The 23,355-nt window shown below is 36.8% G+C and overlaps 1 protein-coding gene across 2 annotated transcripts in view; it reads left to right on the forward strand.

The window, feature by feature from the left end:
- Positions 1–7,713, forward strand: part of LOC101474833 (uncharacterized) — a 31,072-nt gene extending 23,359 nt beyond the window's left edge. For both annotated transcript variants that reach the window (XR_013101344.1, XM_004570025.5), the window contains exon 4: positions 2,741–7,713. Coding sequence is in view for 1 of the 2 variants with exons in the window: in XM_004570025.5 (XP_004570082.1) it covers positions 2,741–2,893 (153 nt within the window). In the remaining variant the exon portion in view is untranslated. The remainder of the gene's footprint in view (positions 1–2,740) is intronic.
- Positions 7,714–23,355: the final 15,642 nt, after the last annotated feature.

Consider the following 23,355-nt stretch of genomic DNA (forward strand, 5'->3'; position numbering starts at 1 on the left):
AATATCCTGGTACATTTTTCCATTCCACCTTCCTTCAATTACGTGCCAGTGCCGTATGCTGAAAAACAGCCCCACACCATGGTGCTCCCACCTCTAAACTTCAGTTATGTGAAATTGTTTTGGGGTTGATATCCAGTGCCCTATTTTCTCCAAACGTGGTGTGTATTACGGCATCCAAAGAGTTTAATGTTGGTTTCATCTGACCAGACTACATTCTCCCAGTATTTCACAGGCTTGTCTTAATGTTGTTCAGCAAACTTTAAACATGCTTCAACATGCTTATTCTTCAGCAATAGAGTCTCGCGTGGTGTACGAGCACACAGGCCATGGCGGCTGAATGCATTACTTATTGTTTTGTCTTTGAAACAATTGTACCTGCTGATTTCAGATCTTCCTGTAGCTCCCCACATATGTTCCTTAGCTCTTAAATAACACTTCTGATAACTCTTTTCATTCTTCTTGCTGGGAGCACCTGGTTGTGGTCGTCACAGTGAAATTATGTTCTTTCCAACTCCACATTATGGCCCCAACAGTGCTCACTGGACCCTTCAGTAGTTTAGAAATTCTTTTGTAACCAGCACCATCAAGGCTACAACGGTCTGCTCAGTAACTTTATCAATCACAAGCGGTTTCTTGTGTAACACCTGGGAATGAGACCTTTTTATAGGCCAATCAGTTGGGACTGAAGCAGCTGATTTTAATTTGCAAAAATTGGCAGGATTGCTTTCTAATTACTAATAGATTTCAGCTGGTGTCATGACTTTGCATGCTTTGTTACGCCTCCCTTTCTTCATGTGTTCAACAGCACATTTAGAAATACATAGAAAATTGGTGACATGTTCAGTACTTAATTTACTCGCTGTATTGACAATTCTCTTTTTAGCAGAGTTGACTGAACAGTTTATAAAGCAATTAACTAATTAGGAGTACAGTAGCACACCCTCATTCACAAAAAAGTTGAGAAACTCTATGAAATGTAACAGTAACAGAAGAAAAATATATCTAATTTCATTAGTATTTATTTATTTATTTTATTATTTTAACAGTTTGCATAATATGTGTTTGTTAAAACATCTTCTGTGCTCAGATTATATCAAACCAATCATCTTCAGTTGTGCTTGGCATTTCGGCACTTGCTGTATCAGGCATTTCCTAAGCTTAACCTTAGAGGTTTTCCTGTTTCACATCTTTGTATCTTGCTTGGTTTTCCACCACTGTATGGAAGTGCAACATTAAATTACCATTTTAATACATTCTTGTACTGAACCATTTCATTGTCACTGTAGAATACATACAGCATTAATGTTTGACATCTGCTGTGGGCTTTTCTCAAATGGTAACATGAAGTTTATCAGGCAGCATTGGGCAGTAGATGGGGCTTTTGAAGTGCTGCTAATATCGGCTGCAGCAAACTTTCAGGTTAGCTACTGTTAATTAAAAGTGTGCTGGAGTGAAAGGACTGTGACAGCTTTTGTTACAGTACCACATTCCTTGTTCTGGGAATGTGTATGTATGCTCTCATGTAAAGGTAGTTAATATTCTCAGAGTGTGATCAACTGTATAAATTCTGCTGTCATGCAACATATAAAACAAGATTTTAAAAAAGTCAGAACTTGAAAGATCAGAAGCTTTCATACGAACCCAAAATATAAGAAGACATATACATATATGGGGTGACCGTGGCTCAGGGGGTTGGGAAGCGTATCTGTAACCGGAAGGTCGCCGGTTCGATCCCCGGGCTCTCTGTCCTGGTCGTTGTGTCCTTGGGCAAGACACTTTACCCTACCGCCTACTGGTGTTGGCCGGAGGGGCCGATGGCGCGATATGGCAGCCTCGCTTCTGTCAGTCTGCCCAAGGGCAGCTGTGGCTACAACTGTAGCTGCCTCCACCAGTGTGTGAATGTGAGAGTGAATGAATAGTGGCATTGTAAAGCGCTTTGGGTGCCTTGAAAAGCGCTATATAAATCCAATCCATTATTATTATTATTATTATATAAACACGTACATTCAAAAATGCACTCACACCGGGAGATGGAGAGAGTAAAAAGAGAGTTGTGGCAGGATGTTGAGAACTATACTTACATGCTTCCTGTAGACGTAAACATACAGTAGGTGTCTGCCCCTTTGATTTAAAACATCAAGTGATCACAGGGTGTTTACATGAGCTTTAGATCTACATCACTGCACACTCAGAACATTTTGCGATATGGCAACACACTATGCAAATGCTAATGCAAATTCTTCATGTAGATTTTTTTTTTTTTTTACTGTACATGTTGTTAAATAAAACAGTTTAACCGTTTTATTAAGTTTAGGCATATAAAACTGCATACAATAAATACTTTCTTGGTAATTACTTGCACAAGGATTAGCATCAAGCACCCTCACCCTAAAATACTTACCTTTTTGTCTTGATTAGACAATGATTAGTCTATAGTTCCACATCAAGAAGCTCTCAAGTGAATATTTAAGACATGTCAAACAGAGTTGTTGTTGTCAAATAACTCAGTAAGAAGCAAAGTTAAGTAACACCAGACTTGTTAACCAACTCATGGAGCATTGGGTTGATTTTATATAAGCCCACATATATACAACAAGATATTCTAGTAAGAACAAGGAGTTAGCTTTTGTTTCAATAACTGGGTTTTTGTTACATTTTAATGCAGTCACATGTGTATTCTATGAAGCATAACTGTCATTAACTAAAATATCTCTTCTTCTCTCTGTTCTTTCTGTTCCAGAGGGCACCTAGACCGGTTGTTCTCCTGCCGAACATAGTGCCTCATATCCACCAGGAGCCTGTCACCCTTATCTGTGTAGGCCTACTGCTGATACTGATTGGGCGATGGATTTGGATACAAGGCAATACAAACACCCAGGACACCCAGGTTTAAAATGAGAGTGGTAGACCTAGAAACCCGGCAGATGTAGCATTTTTTTACTAACTGTTTTTGGATCTACGTTTTTTGGGGGGGGAACTCATTTTTAGCCTCTACTCTCTGCTTTTCCATTTGCAAAAAAGACTGCTTTTGTCTCCTGGAACTCTAATCCTTTTTTGTGTTTGCACCAATGTTTTTCCGTCATGGCCTCAAAGATTTTGTGATGCTACCAAAGAGGCAAGATTTTGCAATTCTTTGTGGGCAGGGGCAGTCGCAATACCTTAATATGCCTCTGCAAAATGACGCCTATGGAAATTCAAATGTGCCTTGAACAGTTTCTCGTTTACTTCGCTAGCTTTCCATACAATTTTTTTTTGTACAAAGATTATGTTCTCCCCAGGTCAAAATATCTGTCAAAATGGATGACTTTGGTTTGGAATTGCACCTGCATCACATTCATTGCCATCATGCAGCAGACTCAGGACCTCTGTAGGAATCAGCCGGACCAGACTTGCATCAGTATCCAACATGTTTTTAAAAATACTTGTGGCAGATTGACAGCACACCAGCATTTTAGAACTCAAATGAATTGGGTATTATGTTTTTCTTGAATCTATAATCTGGATTATTATCCCTTAAAAGGTACTTTTAAGTTACTGATATATAGCAGGAGACATCTGTATGAATCTTCATTTGTTTTCTAAACATATATAGCATAGAAATTTGTTGTCTTCTAAAACTGCAAAATTGATGTTTTATCACTGTGTTTCATGACTACTTTAACAACAATTGGTACATAATATACAGCACAACCTGATAATGAACTGAGCCCACCCAAGTAGATTTTACCATCTGCATCTTTTAGACTTTATCAAAAAACCCTTAATCATAACACAAGATGATATTGAACCAACTTCCTGCAGTAGTAGATACAAGTCTTCCAATCTCCACTAGAGAACTCAAAAATGGGTTATACCACCAAATACTATCTGTGTACATGGCTTCCTACAAGATGACATCAAAATGCAATAACAGTTTTCTTCTTTGGTCATTTTGTATTCAGCATTAAAGCAAAGAAAAAGAGTGTGTTAATAACCAAAATCTGAATGTGAGTGTTCCATTTTTGTTTAATAACAAAATTGGAGGAATTGTTACTAAGTTGAAATCCAGTTAGCAGAGTGGTGTTGATGAACAAAGTGAACAACAAAACTATTAAATAGTGTCATTTCACAGTGTCTTGTTTATGCATTATGCAACCTTTAAATTTAAACTAATCAACCATTACTGTCTTCCACCTTCTTCGTTAAGCATCTGGTTTTACCATTAGCAGGCAGAGTGCAATGGTTTCTTGACAAGGTCACGATATCCGTATATTAGCACAGTGATTCAGACCTGGCCAAGTCTCCATACGCTTGCCAGGTCATTAAATAGTTAGTTTGAGTTTTGGACAAACACCAAACATTGAATAGTGCAAGTCAAAGACTCTTAAATAACTAAGTGATTAGCGAACAGCGGAAATAGAGGCTTCAGATTAAAAACATGTATTTGTATCTTTGAACTCTTGATGCCAATGAAAACCTTTGTTGTGTTATAATGTAAGAATTCATGATCCTTAAAAAAATAGATATTGGGTTATGTTACGAAAAAATAAATGTTACCACTTAATCCTGATTAAATCTGAAGTAAATACAAACAACTGAGTACACTTGTCTGTGTTTACAAATATCAGAATTTACTCCCATTTGAATGTTGAGGGTAAATATAAATCAGTCCATTTTCTTGACTTTGAACATTGTTTGCTATCTGAATATAATGTGGTGTCAATGGATTATGCAAAAATACATTTAACCGAAGCACTTTATAATACCAAAAGTGCATGCTTCTACTAGGAAAGTTGAAGGAATCAACTGTGCACTACAGTTTATTGGAGGTGCGAAACCAAATCAACCAATACTTCTTATGTTCTGATTCATGAAAATTAGAGAAAAAGACACAAAGATAGAATTCCCGCTCTGTTTAACTGGCTTTTTTGAGAATAATCACAACATCCCTACCTCCTTTAAAGCATGGTGCACAGCCAACTCCTTGAACTTTTCTGACAAACCTTACCAAGCAAGCAGACTGACTAGGTTTGGTTGGAGTAGTAAGCATTAAACACTGTATTTCAAAGGTCCAATGTGAACACTGACCAATTATATTTGTGTACACCTCGTGTTTTCCATGTTGGTTTGAATGGTACAAGTTGAATATTCCCAAATTCATTGACATAATATACGTTAACTTGATCGGTACCAATAATAATAAAATGACATTGCCTAGTGTGCATGTTTGTTTAAGCATGGCACAAACAAAAATAGGGAAGTATCTTTTATGCCCCCGTGAGCAACCTTGGAGATGTACTGTGCTATTATGTGTGATACATGTGTTTGATTTAAAACTTCAGAATTAACGTAGTTCAATCACTGTTGACGACTCCCTGTGAGGTTAGCCCAAAAGTTTGTTGTAACACAGCAATAATCAAATGTACGTTTGCACAGTTGTGTCAACACCACTGAAAATCACTGATACATTAATGTGCTGGTATTTATCACTGCTACATAAGAATTTCAGCTACTCTGTCAGCTGTGTAATCTTACATTTTAATAGCTATTCATCAGCTATAAGTAATCATTTTCAAGCTTTCTCCTATGATATGATGAGATGGTTTAGGACTGGTCACTAATTGAAGGTTTTGCAGGCGTTATCTAAAGATATTTAGCATTACTTGTAGTGGATAAAGTCATTAGAATAATCTGTACTTGTATTGTTAAAAATCCACTTCTGACAGCAGTGTCATATAGATTATATTTGTCATATAAACATCACCGTACACATCTGGCTTATTGGTACAAGATTAAAATAAAAAATCGCAACAAAGAGACATTAATGGCCATAAAAAATACATTAAAAGATACAAAGAGATGTAACATAACCACAGAAAACCACAAAGAGCTCTTACCAATGTATTGTTTATTTCCGAGAACCACATTTGTCCACTTATGTTAGCAAAACTGCCACAGCGCAACCTAAACAGAAAACGCAAAAGCTGTTTTACACTACTTTCTGTTTCTGGTTGTATTTCCTCTTTGTTCTATCTTTTCCTGTTGGAGTAATGTATTGCATACCATGTAACCTTTCTGATTTGTCTCTGTTTGGAATTGAACACGTTCCAGGTGTGTGTTCATGTGCACCAAACCTAAGTGCTTTTGCTTTTGTCTCTGCTGTGACACTGAGATCGCTGTAACTGCGTGTTGATTTTTGATATCGTGCCATGTGAAACCTACAACCTCATTTTGAAGTACTGTATTACAGCTGGAGTGTGAGAGAAGAGCATGGCAGGGAGGAAACTGAAAGATGAATTAACGGCTTATGAAACTGATATGGAAACCTGGCAATGTGCAGATTCTCCGCCTATCATTTGTAGGTGTTAGAGCACAGAAACACTTGTATTACATTCAGGGTTTTACTGACTCGCTTTAACCCTGCTCAGGCTGCGTTCGCATATTGTGCTGTGCTCTTTGGGGCTTTAAGATAACAGCTATTATCTACATACAGTTATGTGAAAAAGCAAGTTGCAAGTTGTTAGCTTTTTTGGCATATCTTCAGTGCTGACTGATAAAGGTGGTCGACATGACAAGAATTTTTCAATCATGAATTTGACAAAAGCATGAACAGATGTAATGATGTGTGGAGAAAGAGAGTCACCGTTGGTCTTGGTCCCCTTCGGCAGAAATCATTTTTAGCAGGTGTTTTGTATAATTGTTATAACTGTCCTTGCTAAATGTCTAAAGTTGCAAAAGTTTTTAAGGGTTTTACTGATATTGCTGCACTTTTCTAATCCCCCCCATAACTTTTAAATGGGATCATATTTGGGTTGTTTTATATGACCTTTCATGGTTAATCAAATCCATAACCCTCAACATGTTCTTTTTGAGGCATTCCTTAGTAGACTGGCATAATTTATGGCACGTTTGGGCTGCTGAAAGGTAAACATATTTGCAGCTGAATCAAAGACTAGACGGGCAGGCTAGACAATAACCTAGGTGGGAAATCAACAGCAAAATTATTATCCACTATACTCCAGAATTGAAATTGCATAGGCTGAGAAGTTAAAATCTCCCCTGTTTCTGTTTGTTGTCTTGAGTTTTGTTTTGTTTGGGAATAGCAAAGGCTTTTTTATGAATGAATAAATACAGTTGAGGTCCAGTGATGCATACATGTTGATGCCAACAATTATAGGCGATACCTTCAGAGTTTGTGATTACAACTTTTAGATTTATGAAAACTTCAGTTTGCATCAGTCTGCCTTTGTTTGGAATTTAAGGTGGTTCTAAACCCTGGTTGAAATGTTCTGGTTTTTGAAGGTGTGACGAACACCTTTTCCACTCAAATTATTTACATGGAAAAATTACATAGTACATTTATCCATAGGCATTTTATGAAATGTTTAACAGATATGCCAAAAGAAGCCAGACTATTAAGACTATTCTCATGACAGGAAAATAAGATAAAAATAAAAAAATCAGTGGAATTGTTAAAAAGATAAAACACACAGTATAGTGGACCCAGAGACATAGTGGTTTATTTTGCTTTTGCTGAAAGTGCTGTACAGAAATGCATCTCTTGGATGGAGGTTGTTTGTGCAAGAACTGAGACAAACAATTCCAAATGACCCAGTAAAATTGTAGCAAATTTGTCTTTTGTTAATATTGTAACTGTACACTGAACATGTAATTATTGCTTCAATTTAAAATAAAGCTTTTTACATTCAATTTAATCAAAAAATCAGAGCAGTGTGATTATTTGTCAATACAAACCATCTTTTTATTCTAATTTGCATATGTTTGGTTATAGAAAGTTGTTTATTTGAATAAAATTTAGTTGTTAATATGAACAACTGTGAATGTGTAACCAATGTAAAGGTCAGACTTTGTTTGAGGCAGTCATGTGTACATTTTCTTTTTTAAAAGAAAACAGAATCCCCCTATTTTTCCCCAGTAGCCCATTTGCAGCTGAATTTTATGCATAAAGACTATGACTGAGATACTTGTTTGCCATACTCAGCTGAAGGCTTTTATATCACATCCACACACATCCAATATGCTCACTTTATTTGGAAGTATTAGTGAAACATCTAAGTGAAGCATATAAAATCTCTTTATGTACATCTTTCAGAAAAGAAATTATAGAAGTAAAATATATTTTACTAGCAAATATATTTTATTTTTATGAGATCTGTATTTGATCAAACATCAGTTTGTTTATTGGCATAAAATCTCAAAAAAAAAAAAAAAGAAATAAAGTTGTTTCCCTTTCCTTTTGTGTTTGTGTGCGTGCGTGTGTTCGTGTGCTCATCTGCAGTACACGGAAAGTACGGTGCCTTCCAGAACTTGGCAAAAGCACATGCTCAGATAATTATATGTCTTCCACATTCAGACTCACATACACAACTCATTAACACACGCACACTTGGTCACACACACAAATGGTTTCTACACGCCTGCAGGCACACACACACACAGACACACAGACACCAACACAAACACATTCATACACATGTGTGAGTCAGAACTGTAGTCCAGCCGGGGTGGATTCCTCCATCTGTAGAGAAAGAGAGAAGTAACAGTTTTAACTCTTAGTGGTTTGAAGGTAAGAGAACAAAAGGTGTCTAAAATGACTTTCATATAGCAGGTTTGTGTTGCTCAAAGTTCAACTAAAATGAAAATGTATGACTGTTTTCTGACACAGCATACAGATCTGCTTTGTAAACATAATTCAGTATTATATGGTGTGCACTCTTTAGAAGTTCAACATGCACTTCAGTTGCACTAATGTCCTATGTACAGGTCAATGAATTGTCGTATATTTAGTGTTTAGTCTGTTTCGTAATCAGTACTACAGACTTTTGTTCTTTTGAGAAATTATTTTCCCTCAATGTTTTACATAGACCAGGAGTCCCCAATCCCAGCCCCACGAGGGCCGGTGTCCCTGCACGTTTTAGATGGGTCAACACACCTGAATCATGTGATTAGTTCATTACCAGGCCTCTGGAGAACTTAAAGATGGTTATTTATCCATTTAAATCAGCTGTGATGGATCAAGGACACACTTAAAACCTGCAGGGACACTGGCCCTCGTGGACTGGGATTGGGGAACCCTGGCATAGACACACAGCACCGACAGAAGTTACAGAGTCAGACTTAACTTATCAACAAAGTCTTGATTGTATTTTTTGTTTCTAAAAGAAGAGAATGAATTAGCTCTTCGGAGTGTAATGTGGTAAAGGAATGCTTCACTTTTTGTAACGCTGGTTTCAGTAGTTTTAACAAGGAAGTAGCATTTTGTGTATTGCACCTGACCTGATAAAAGTGCTATCACTTACCTTCAGTATGAAGGTACAGTGTCTGAAGATAATTATTTAGACTGCGCCAACAGTGATTCAGGACAGTCACTTTAATGGTTCAAGTAGCAACTGGTTTGTGGGAAAACAAGTGTGCTCTTGTTTTTAAAATTTGGATTATGCACCACTAAAGTCCAAGTATCAACAGCCATGATTCATTATCTCTTTATGCCTCATCTCAGTTTTATAAGGCAGGTCAAGGTCTTCATCGTTACATGACGTATTCTTAAAAATGTTTGTGTAATCAAAGAACCATACTGCAATTTTGGTGCATTTGCAGTCATTCAACCAACAGTTTGTTGACATTTCTTAAGTATTTAGGGCCAATTGTCAGAAATTCCTGCTAATAAGAAGCAGTTTTAACAATAAAAATTTAACACTAAATTTGAAAAAGTATTTTGATTATGATTTTTGGCAACAGTGGCACTCATGCTGGGCACACTATGATTATATAGGAAGTACTTATAAAAATGGTTTGTGGTTTGACTCCTTCAGACTACACTACCTACTGTGTAAAACACAGCAGGAACCAGGTGTGCGCATAGTTTCCTCACTGCTGCTTTTCACACATACAACTAGTGTAACAGAGTTCTTTCTGTATTAGGGCCAAGAGGAGACATATTCAGGATGCTGTGGTCAGAGACCTCCAGTCTATTCTCTTCCTGTATTGAGTGCTGTTTGTGTGAAAAGTGAACCACAGGAAAAAAAAAAAAGTCCTGCATTTAAGGGGCAAGTATATAAGTGTTATCGACAAAGAGCATACATAAAAGTATTCACATCTAATTGATGTAAAACTTTGGCTAGCCTATAATAAGTTTTTATATTAAGTATAGAGTACAAAATAACTACATTTCCACAAGTGCAAAACAATGTATACACTCAAGTAGAACAAAAATGGAAACTACTTGCAGTTGTCAGTATATAAAAACAGATGTTCCTGTAAATCATAACTTAAAAAGAAAAAGTGAACTTGTTAAGTCTGGTGAATTTCTGCTGAATTAGACACTCAGGTTTTCACAACAGCACCTGCATGTGTAAATAATGTACACATATGACTCCAGCAGCACTTTTAGTGAACTTCATGTCTCTGAGCAAAATCTAGATCTTGAAATGTATTTGAACAAGGACATGTAAACATGTTGTTTAGTGCTTTTTTTAGCAAACTAATAAAATGCTGGAATTTCTTCATTCACCAAAACAAACCTAAACTCTTGGTTGGGATGTTTTTTTTTTTAAATTTGTCTTCTATTTGGCAAAAGTTGAATCTGATAAGTTCAAAAAAATAACCTTAATATTTGAATAGAAAGTAATCTTTTAAAAACATAAAATAAAGTATCTCATTATGTGGCCTTTACTGAGCAAAATGAAGTAGAGGGTGCAGAAAAGCCACAATGCAATGTCCCTATATAAGTATCAAGGGTCTCATGGTGCAACATGTCAGTTAAAACAGCCACACCACTAATAATGGAAATTTTAAGTCTTCATTTGAACTGGTAGACAGAAATAAGCTATAGTATGTCTGTGATTCTGTACATAAGTTAATGTTCTTATGGAAATGTGGGCATGGAGAGGGACTTGCTTTGCCTATAGTCTCTATTTCAGGAGCTGTGATTTTTGGCACTTTCACACAGGCTTTTATTTTTTGTTTGTTTAGCCATAAAAGTTGCTGCTTTATTATAATATAGATTTAAATTACACCCACTAGTAGAGTATCCTGCTGACCCTCGGCTACTATTTTATGCATCATCCCACCCCTCCACATACTATACAGATCTTTCAGAAACTGTATTATGTTCAAATATATGATAACTTTTTCTTTTTGTTTCACCACATTGTACTCACAAATTGCAAAGTACATCTGGAAAACCTTTTTAAGCATAAGTACTTAATAAGAAAAAAACAACAAAAACAAAATAAGAAAAGCATTTTCTGGTGTTTCTCTATTCATTTATTGTGTGTTGTCACACACACAGACACACACAGACACCATACATGGATGGTTAAAACATTACATACAAGAAAGCTTTCTGTAAAAGGCGATATGTCACAATAACAAATTTCCCCACAAAGACTCTGACTTCCGTGTGCCTCACAATGCACAGTACAGCTATAGGGACAAACAGATTAGCCATCTTTTCATAACAGAACTCATAATCAGTATCTCCTAGTGGATATTCTCTTTTTACATAAGATAGCTGTACACAAAGCTTGTGGGTTCAGTCAGGATTAGTCAGTGGCAGCTAACCCTCTAAATGAGTGAGGATCACAGAGATATCAGAACACATCTGTTTCCTAGTTTTGACTGCTGACGCACACAACCATGTGCATGTAGGAAGAGTAAAATGCAAAAACCGATTCATGCTTGTGGCAGAATTTAACTTCATGAAAATCTGCCTGATTCTGACTGATGATACTGCTGATGAAAGTGGAATAAGTATTAAAGTACTTGTTGTTGTAATGTAATGTCACTAATATATTACACACACACACACACACACACACACACACACACACACACACACACACACACACACACACACACACACACACACACACACACACACATATAGCTTCAGGGGCAAATACTTTGCATGCAAAACCTTTAAAGGATATGGCCAGCTTTCCTCTAAATACAACAAACCTTTGGCTATAAAGAGATTCTTCTTAGTCTTTACTGTTGGGTTTTCTAGCACGACAATAACTTCTATTTTTTTTTTCACTTCCATCATCAAAATGTTATCAGGCTTTGATTCTTTTTTTACACCTTTGAATTTTGAGAAAATGCTAGCTTTATAGGTATTTACAGCAAACCACTCATTTGTACTTGCAGCACACCTCAAACTAGAGAGACATGCGATGCAACACGTCGAGTTGAGATAAAAACAAAATGCAGCATTTTTAAAATTTCAGACCCAGCTACAAATAGTCATGAACCAAATATTGATGAGTGAAAAATACTTCTTATGTGTTAAATTTGAATTCAGTGCCAGCAGCACAAAAAATACTGCGTACATATAATTATACTTACACATACTTTATATATTAGTCTAATAAACAATATAGGCATGAAAAGAGCATGACAAGCATGGTAAAACTGAAGATGAGCATGGGTGATTGTAAGTTAGGTCTTCAATTTTAACGATGTGTCCTGTAATCGTCTGTTACTTGAGGTCAAAACAGAGCAGAAAACATGATGAAGAGGTTTATGTGTGGTAGTCTCAGTTTGTCATAAACTGCTGAGTCCTCAAAGCAGAAGTGGGTACAACAGTGCTCTTGGGAAAAGGAAACACAATGGCCTTGCTAGTCCCAGCTTCAGACAGCTGCAGAGAAACTACGTACGTAATGCTTAGAGCATTATACATCTAATGTCTTATCTTAATGTTCAGTACTTAAAAGAGATAAGCAACAATGACACAATATGTGCTCAGCTTTGACTCTGGAATGCTTTTGATACATTTTATGATAAAACAATGTAAATATGCTGTGTAAAAATATTTCCACAGACAATGCCGAGAATGTATGCACGTTTACTAGACTATTTAATAGATATACCTGGATATTTATTCTCATAACAACGTTAATTTTAGTTAGCATTAGGCTGCGATGCTGCTGCTTAATGCAATAATCTTCATTTTTTTGTGATGCATCTACACACTTTAGTAACTGCAGTTGAAAAAAATAAAGTAAATGACTCAGTCCTGCTTGCAATACACGATGTCAGTGAGCAAGATTTCCAACAACCTGAACTCTAGCCAGCTGATGAATGCAGTAACATTAAACATTAATTTTTATGTTCGGTCTGGTTTTGCTTTCCATCATCTCTGGAAGGAAATATCTAGTTATCTATCTGCTAAAGCTTCTGCTGTTCAGTGGTTAAGTATTCCTTGTTGCTTGGCAGCATTAGCATAAAGGTTTCATCAAAGCCTTTTCTGTCTGAAGGAGAACAGTAAAGCTGCTGTTCTCCAACAGAGCTAGGGAAGAGAACTGCAGATGTGAGTTTGGTTAAGCCCTATTCACACAGGCCTAGAGAGCAGTCGGTGACCTCCTGGCAACTATTGGTCACAAGAGAAAAATGTGTATTCCCCGACAACAACCACCTATCAAATCAATATTTTCATTTTAGTTTTTCAATAATTGCTGGAAGTGGTAAGGGATTAGGGTTCCTGGGAAGTCACTAGGCCTATGTGACTGCTGTTTTGTTTAGCAAATTCCAATGAATATTCCTATGGTGCCTACTAGCATAGCATGTTTTGTTTTGTGTGCTTGAAATAATTTATTTTAAACTTAAGTTTATCTTTGCCTGAATGGTTTTGAAGAATCGCAGCAAAATATATGATGAGTGCAATTAGAATTATGCATTAGTCAAAAGAACAGGACAAGAAGACTTGAATTTGTCTTTAACCCTGTTTGTATATGCATCCCATCCAATATGCACACAATCAATCGCGTATTTGCTTGTGACTTTGACATGTCGGATACAAAATTTAGAAAGAAATGGGCATATGACTTTTGATTTGTGGTTGTATTTGCCATATGGGAAAAAGAAATATAAGAAGAATACACTGCTACACTGGTTAGTCATATCTAGCATCAGGACAGAAATTCAGAGAGAACAAAAGGAAGATTTTTTTTCATCTCTGTAAGGGTGAGTGAGGGCAAGTCCACTTTAAGGAAGTTGTTCTCTTGGGCCCCAATATACACACGGTATCAGTGGAAATACCCCACAGTGTGTACAACATTCAAGAGAAGAATGTGGCTAAAAACAGTGAGTTGTAGGGAAGCTGTTGTTTCCTGTTATATTCTATTCATGGCATGTTTCCTTGTGCAGAGTTTTACTTTTTAACATCATATTCATGTTTCCTCATTAAAATGTAGAGTGCTTCCTATTATACAAGCTCTCCCTTTGATGACTGCAGAAAAAAAAGACTTTGCTCTTCAGAAGGATGTGGCTTTCTAAGAGAATCTCTTGCTGTCTCAGTGTATGTCTACGCACATACAGCATATGAGCTGTTTTAGTCATGTATCAAAGCATCTTTACATGTGAGCAGCGCAGTGTCAGGCACACTGTTGCAGCTATTTGGCTCAGTGTTACATCAGCTTCACTCCGGCAGATATGCCACTCTAGAATAGTCCAAGCCAGCATGTACCACCAGATTCACTGAGGCAAATCAAGCTAGCCACTCCAGAGTCAAACTCACAAATCCAAGCTAAAGAGGGGACAAACCACAAGTGAACCCAAGTGAAGGAAATAAAACCAACTTAAACAACCCACAGCAAAGAAGAACAGTGACATGTAAGAGGGCAAACAGAAACATGCAGTTGGTACGCATGAGTGATAATGCTGGGTAATGAGACTAATTACAAGAGTCTGACATACTCCAGCCCAGGACAAAACATGTCAGAGTAAATCAAACCAAAAGCAGCCCCGGCGAGTCCACAAACAGGATCCAGATCAAAACACCCAAATCAAACAAAGGCTACACAACCTGGACACAAAAAACCCCATGGAAATACAGGCAGACCAAATAGATCATATCAGTTACCAAATCAACTAGCCTGCAGCTAGCTAGCCAATCAGCCAAAACACTGTAATGGTTTAGATTTTCTGCTGTGCTTTGTTTCCTGTTTTTATTTTGTAACAACTCCCTTGAGTTTCTTATTGTTTACCCTTCTGCTGTGCCCGTTGTGCATTCTTGGGACTAGTAAAAACAGTACAAAGCTTAAAGTAGATTAAGTGAGGATATTCGTACTATTCTGGCAGACATGGAAATTGAGAGTTAGCCTGCTTCAGACCAGACAAACAATCATTTTTTGTTCTCAGGCCTGCATTATAAAGCAGGCTTTCACCGTATCCAGGTTGCTTCAGAGTTAACTGAGTGCTTTTTGTTGGTTCACTTTATATTGGGGTAAGTCGCCAGAGTAACTTCTGTTGCAAACCCAACCTGCTCAGGCGATTAGATTCCAGATTTAAATCCATTCCTACTATCCAGTTCTATGGAAAAGAGCATTGCCACTCCTGGAAGATTCCTCAGACTTCTGTGCATGAATAGCTGGTTCCTACAAGGTTTTTCAATAGTATCTAAAGTCTTTGTGTTTCCCTGATAAGTATGACAATTTTATTACTTGACTTTTTTCCTGTTGGCAACAAACAATTTAACAACAATTTTACTGTTCAGAAAATGTTGACCTTGTATCAAAGTTGTGCAGAGCCCATGATTGTATTCTGTTCCAAAAAAAGTCAAAAATGTAACTAAAATCACATTTTTTTTAAAAAAAAAATCACAAATCAGATTAACCCACATTTTTTCCACAATAAAGCATAGAAAGAATTCCTACTATTTAATGGCAAAGATTAGCTCATCTTCAATTGTCCTGGCAGCAATACACCTCAAAAAAGTTGGGAAGGAGGCAACAAAAGGTTGGAAAAGTAACAGCTAGACAAATCTTTGCTCTACCAATTTGTTTAACTCACAGCAGGTCAGCAGCATGACAGAGCAACTTAGACTGGCAAAGGTTCTCAGAAGTAAACTACAAATTGCAGTTGCAGTGTAACAATTACAGACTAATGTTTCTCAGTGAAAAGCTGAATTTGAATATCTCATCATCTGCAGCACATAATATCATCAAAAGAGCCCTTGAGCTCGGAAAAATCTCTGTGCACAAGGGATGAGACCAAAATTCAGTAATACATATCCATTATCTTCGGGCCCTCGGGCGCCACTGCATTAAGACTAGGCGTGATTCTGTCATGGATTCAGTACATGGGTTTAGGAACACTTCCAGAAATGAGTGTCTGTGAACACAGTTTGTGTCCACAAATATAGGTTAAAGCTCCGTCATGCAAAGAAAGGGCTATATGTTGACATGATCCAGAAACTGTGCAGTCTTCTCAGCAGCATAATACAGCAAAATGGATAACTGGTCAGATTAATCAAATTTGAAATTCTTTTTGGAAAGCATAGACATCATCATCAAACTTAAGAGGAGAGGGTCAATCCAGCTTATTATCAGGCCTCAGTTTAAGAACCTTCATATATGATGGTATGGGGTACATTACTACCTGTGCAACTGGCAGCAACTGGCAGCTTGTACAAGCAGTTGTTCAAGCAACTTAAAGAAGTCCAGACGCTTTTCATTCCAAGCACCTTAGACTACGATGACCTGGATCACTGAGAATCTTCACAGACATGACAACAAATACTTAATAAAACAAATATCTGGCCTACAAAGTGAATTGATTTTCAGTATTTAGATCATGGCCTGCTGGGAGCTCAACAACAGAAAGATTAATGGTTTCCACTGTTGCTTCCTATCAAGCAGGTTCTGGGTTTGATTACATGCACGGTCTTTCAGTGTAGAGTTCACGGTTCTTCCTGCTTAGGTTAATGATGTGCAGCAGGAAATCTCTTCAGGACTTCTGCAGCACTCAAACTTAAAAAAAAAAACCCCAAATACATGAAAATACATAAATATATAAATACAAATCAAAATAAATAAAGAGTCAAGCATAATTCATAGATGCATGGTAAATTCAATAGAATAAAGCAAATATAAGGCTTCCAAATGAAAAGAGATGTACAGATGTACAAATATGACCAACATTTTATTAATCTATTTTGGACTAATAAATAGCATGCCTCTAGTCATAACCTCTCCCCCTGTTTCCCCCATTTTCCCTTTCCTTTTGTCACTTGTTTTCTTTTTGTTTCATGTGTGAGTCACGGGAGAGCCACGCCCTTCTCCGTCTGAGTGCCTGTCAGCACAAACACCTGTGGCTTATCGCCTCATTACCAGCAGAATATCCATTCCTGCTCGCCATTCTCATATTCTCAACTTTCATATGGTTGTGTTAATTACTGTGGTAGAGACACTTAGTCCTTTGTGCTTTGTTTTGCTACATTTGCATGCAGTGTTTTCACCTGTATGGATCCTTTTCTGCTGTGCTTTGGTAACCTTTACCCCTCCAAACATACCACTTGTCATTGTGGCCACGGAGCTCAATCTTTGCCTTTACTAACCATAAATTTTTCTCCAGAAGACATTTGAATTGTCCTGCAGCTGTACATTTCAGTTGAACTTAAAGGTGAAGCGAATAAGTAATATACCACTTTGTACAGAAAAAGAAGAAAATTAAAAAGTGAATAAAAAAAGACCATGGCAGAGACAATTTCATGCTGTTCTATATATAACAACCATGATTACTGCAGCTTGTTTGTATTCAGTGCCAAGTACAGTATATTGTGTAATAGCTATTATGGTAATCTATCTATGTCTACTAAAACCTGCAAGGCTGATATAAATGTCTGTGCATATTAAAGAAAATTCTGTGGACTTTGGACTTATATGAAAATATTGAATGATGGGAATGATGAACTCATGTTGTGAATTTGATGTTTTCAAGGGTAACGTTTACAGGAAAAACAAACACTAACTAGAAATGACTCAAAGCACTCATCATACCATTTATATATCCACTGAAATATACACAAGTTGACTACTATATTTGTTTGCATAACACAGAGGCGCACACACACACACACACACACACACACACACACACACACATCTATCTATCTATCTATCTATCTATCTATCTATCTATCTATCTATCTATCTATCTATCTATCTATCTATCTATAAATGATAAGATAGGTTTAGGGAGTGTCACTGACACTTTATATGGATAAATAAAGAATTACAAAAATTCTATCATTAGTTGTGGCTGGGAGACTAAATCTGCATTTATCAGATTTGCCCTCTATGCGTGACAAACACAGAGACCTGTGTGACAAGGCACAAGAGAAAGGACATTTTCTTCACAGTCTAATAGTAGGTATTGTTTATATCGCTATATTTGTTACTTACTGTAACAGGTAACAAACTGAAGTGAGTTATTGGAAATGATAAATTCTTTCTGACAGATGCACTTCCTGTACTGGCTCTCTTGCTCATTTTTAACTTCCTGTTTACAGCTCCAACATCCCACAAACCCCTGCTCCTCTAATATAGGAAATGCTAGACAGAGGCCCTCACACAGGCCCAAAGTCTGCAGCTACCTGAGTGTGACTAAGCCATTTAGAGATTATTGTAATTTCATTTCTGCTTTACTGTGAACTTTGTGACGCACGCGAGTGGGTTTAAAAGGCCAACAATAGGTATACTTGCATGTCTGTAGTTCAGTATTTGCAATATTTTGCTAAAAACTACTGTCGGTGCAGCACCATTCTCATATAACACTTTTCGGAAGAAGAAACAACACTATTTATCTTCCATTTGTTGCACTTTTAGTCTCCTTTGTACTTGTATGGGGTCCTTGATTTGGATCTTATTACTGCCAAAAAGGTCCCCACTTCCCTTACTTTTTATGAAAGAGGAATACTTTTGTGAATGTGGAATCCTTCTTTTTTGACAGAAACAAACAGGAAATTTGCACTTTGGTAAGATTATAGTTTTACTTACCACTACAATTGTTTTGCATCACTATTTGCTCTCACGCCATATCAGTCTGTGCAAAACTGCTTTTACTTGCCAATGGGAAGCATTACAAATGCTTCCTGTGCAGGGGACTTGGACTAATGACTGACATGTACAGTTTTCACACATTTATATGCACAAAAGAATCATAGCTATAAGGTTGGATTTCCAGCTACACCTTGGACTCCAATGTTCTTTTTTTTTTTACTTTTTGTGTGTAGTATTTTGGGTAGTAAGCTTTTGTCTCTGATGTGACATGTAAGTGTGACAAATGTGAATGTGTGAATTTGCAAAATGTCAAGAAGTCATTCAGTTTTCTCACCAAATCCTGAGAAAACAACGTGCCTGTTTTTAACCATTTTAACTTTGCTCAGGAGGAGTTTGTTGCTCAGCCCATGCTGCTGTGCCCTGAGGTTAATGACAGGTTTGTCTCACACAACATATAATCGCTGGCAGTTAGCAGAGCAAACACGTCATTCAGTGACTCACAGCAGAATTCAGTGTTTCTCTGTCTCCTGATATCACACTAACAAAAGAGCTGTAACAAGCCTTTAGTTTAAGAAAAACTACACAACTTTACATCGTTACTGTATCAGATTTTGTTTCAAATTTTATTATGTTTTAAGATCTAGACAGAGAATTAAACTTGGCTAAAAGATGGATTCAATTACTTACATGGAAATAATGTCAGGCTGCGCAGTAACTGATAGAGTAAGAGCTGCATATTTCATAAAAACATGATACTGAATGTAGCCAAGGTAGTGATGCTTTTTTAAGTTAACCCTAATAGAGAGGTAAATTCCAGGATTTTTCCATTAGAGTTTGGTGATTTTGACAATGATCCTGCAAAACTTCCACATTTTTGGCTTATTTTGGGAGGAGGAACTCATTCTCTGCAGTTAATCTATTCCAAGGATTGGTATCATACAATGGACGGCCACTGTGCAATGCCTAGGGACCAACTCCATTAATCCAAAAAAGCTAAAGTATGCAGAGTTAGTTATTTACCATTTAATGAAGGAGAGCTGCACAATCATATCCAGCTAACGTGCACTTAGCAGTTTATATGAAACTGCTTTTAAAATGTAATTATTAAAATTTAACTATGTAAAATGAAATAAAACCCGTCAGGGTTCTGTAAAAGTCATTGTGATATGGAGTGTTCTGGGTAAATGAGCATATAGGGATGCTTTACTGAGCACTTTGAAATGTAAACAGTGGGAAAGATTAACAGTCTACATGCATGTGTGAAGCTCTAGTTTAACTGCAACACATGTTCTGGTTTTCCATCACAGGATTTCCTCCCCTCCTGTCATGTGCCTCATTACACCACACTGTAATATTTCATCAGCCATTTGACTCAGTGTATACCTCTAAAGCAAACACAAACACATCTAATCTCTGTGAAGCTGGCAAAAAACCCTTTAAACCCCACTTAGGGATAAAAACTCAGGTGCTGCCTGTTGCAGAAACTCTACCACAGGTTTCAGAATCAAAAGGTTTCACATCTTCAAAAACAAAGGTATCAAAGCTAGTACATTACCCCAGGCAACTAAACAGCCTCACAATCCTGGAATGGCTGAACTCCGGGGAAAATAACGTGAGGAGCTTCACCTGACTAAAGTGAAAAGTTGAAAGGCTTGTGCAACGTTCTTGTTAAGGTGTTCATTTAGGGCCTTTTTATTTTTATTTTAGATATGCGGTGCTTCTTTGAGGTTCTGTGTTGCATTGTGTTGCATGTCATTGTTGTTGTGTTGTTTTGGTTTTGTGTTTTTGCATCGTGTCAGGTTGCTCTCTGTTGCGTTATATTGTTTTCTGCTGTTTTTAAAAATGCACAAAAGTGAGCTGAAAATTTACCTGAAAATCTCTGCAAATTAAAGAGATGCCAATGGTTCTCTAAACAGGGTTTGGTGCACTTGTCACAACTCTGCTGTGTGTCGGAAGAGTTAGAGTCATCAAATACCGTTAGTGATAAAATGGAGTGCTGGTAAAACCCAGCTATTACTAAATGTGATGAAATATCCTACTTTGTGGAAGTGAAATAATAAATTCTCGTTAGAACAGAATAAGTGGCTCAGATAGTTCACTTAGATTGGAAATACTTTTATAAATATGCTGACTCATATCAAACAGTATATGCAGGATAATCCTGCATATACTGTTTGATATGAGTCAGCACTAATATGAACCTCTGGAAAGTTCCCTCTCAAAGTTATTGGAAATCAGATGCTCAGAGATTAGTTTCCTGCGTATGAGAAACATTTTGAAGTAATTTGCAAGTGTAGGTACAACTTTGAAAGCAAAAGAGGAAATGATGTTGTACAGCACTGCAATCCACAGAGGGACAAGGTCTTGGTGGTTGGTTGTAGAACATTGTACAATGAGACCACTATTTGCTTCCTATTTTTTCTTAAAAAAAAAAAATCTAATACAGTCAGTGATTTTTTTTTTAATTCAAAGTTGCTACAAATGAAGGCGCCATAGAATAAAGATTTAAGCACAGGCCAGAACATTCTTCATCAAGTCATTTGAGTGTCTGATTCTAACCACCTCAAATAAATATGTTTTCTACTTTACTAAATGTCTGTCGTGGGTGATAATATTTATAAATTGTATAAAATGCACACTGAACTGACATCTGAAATTTAAACTCTATAGTGAAAAAGCATATTGTGTATTTTCTGATGCCTGACTGTGCCCAAAAAGATACCTTGGTTTCCCAGAAATGGAAACTAAGATATTCCAAAAGAGGAAGTGACGTTTATCACACTGTAAAGTGCAGTAAACTCATACATCAGAATTTTGCTCATGACTTACAGTCAGCTACAAACTGGTAAAATGTAATTAGGCTACTGTAAACGTGTGGATACTTGTCGGAGAAAAAAAAAGGTGACATACAAACAATAGAGAGAAACATCTGTAACATAATAGTGCTGGCAACCAGAGTTTTTCCTGTTCTATATTTCTATACCATGGTGGTTGCGATGCAGAAAAGTGAAGTATGTTGTTACAGTCCAGGAATGTGCACGTCCCTATAATTGCCTCATATTCACTGACAGCTGAACCGTCGCAGCTTCGGTAGCTGTAAAAATGAACAGATAATTTTTAATCTAACTACAGCATATCTTTTCCTAGAAATATTTTCTTATTGATATTTCGCCAGTCTCCGATTTCCTTTAGTAAATTCAGTGCTTGAACGTAGCGTCATTGTCTAGACACTCCTATGAAAGTGTTTATATTTAGGATGACAGCTCCCGAGAACAAAACTTAATGTTAAGGCTCCTTGTTTATGAGGTGGCTACTATTTCAACAAGTTAAAACTAAAATATGTCATAAATGTACATGTAAATATAGTTAAAGCACACTTATACTGTTTAAATATTTATACAGCAGGTACATTTAGTTTTCACTGCATGTTCTAATGTCACTATTATTTATCAGATTAATATTTTCTGCATTATTTTTGAACTGGATTAATTATATCCCCATTTTTAACTTTTAGTTGTTGAGGTGGAGTTGATCTTGTGCTCCTGTCTTATTTTTTTTAACGCTATGACTTTTATGTGCAGCAGCCAATATTATATATAAACTTTAGCTGCATTGTTTTACTTTGTAAAGTGAAATGAAAACATTTCACTTTAAGTGCCTACTGGATGGTGACAGAAGAGAGGATGTCAGTGAGGTAAAACAAACAATGTATAGCTGCACTAACATGAGGGCAGCTTATTTGTTTGTGTCTGTCCATTGCCCTATTTCCCCGAATAGGTCTATGAACTTATGATGAAAAAAGCTCTCAACTTCCTTGTGTACTAAAAATAATAATTGTGTGTAACTGTATTTGGGGTGGCATTTCTGTGTGTGTGCTGGGGATTTACATAGTGTGTCATGCAAAATGCACATCTGTTGATTTTTGTTAGACTCTATTCACAATAAAAAACAAATATTCAGAATGGCTTGAGTATGAATATTAGTCAATTTGAATCCTGCTATCTTCTGTTCAAATCAGTGAGATTTATTTTAATAGTGATGGTCCCCTCACTTCAGAGGACATTAATATAAAAAACCCTTAACCCTTAAGCTAATCTTAACCCAAGAAATTAGCCTGAAATACAATGATTTATATGGTTAAAAATAAACAAACAAAACAAACAAAAAATGACTTGCATTTTGTCCCACAAAGGAAGTCAGTGACAAAACATAAGCCTGACAAATTTATGTCCTCACAACATCAGTAATGCATGTAGAAACACAGAGTTGACTACACTTGACCCCGTGTTTACTCCTGTCCTGTCTGAAATCTCCAGGTACTTTCCATATGGATGGGTCCTCACTTACTGGTAATCACACCACACAGAAAGCTCCGCCTTTTTTGTTCTCAAGGAACCAATCAGAGAGGATTGTGTCTCACAGCCTGAGGTTAATCTGATCTCTTCTGAGAGTGCAAGCTGGTGTAGCTGGTTCTTGAAAAACTTCCCTTCTCTGACTTTCACAAGGTCTTTGAGTAAGATCTAACTCACAATATTCAGACAAATGTTATATGACAAAGTAAAACAAAACAAAAAAT

Source organism: Maylandia zebra, linkage group LG13 (assembly GCF_041146795.1).
Source record: "Maylandia zebra isolate NMK-2024a linkage group LG13, Mzebra_GT3a, whole genome shotgun sequence".
Classification (NCBI taxonomy): domain Eukaryota; kingdom Metazoa; phylum Chordata; class Actinopteri; order Cichliformes; family Cichlidae; genus Maylandia; species Maylandia zebra.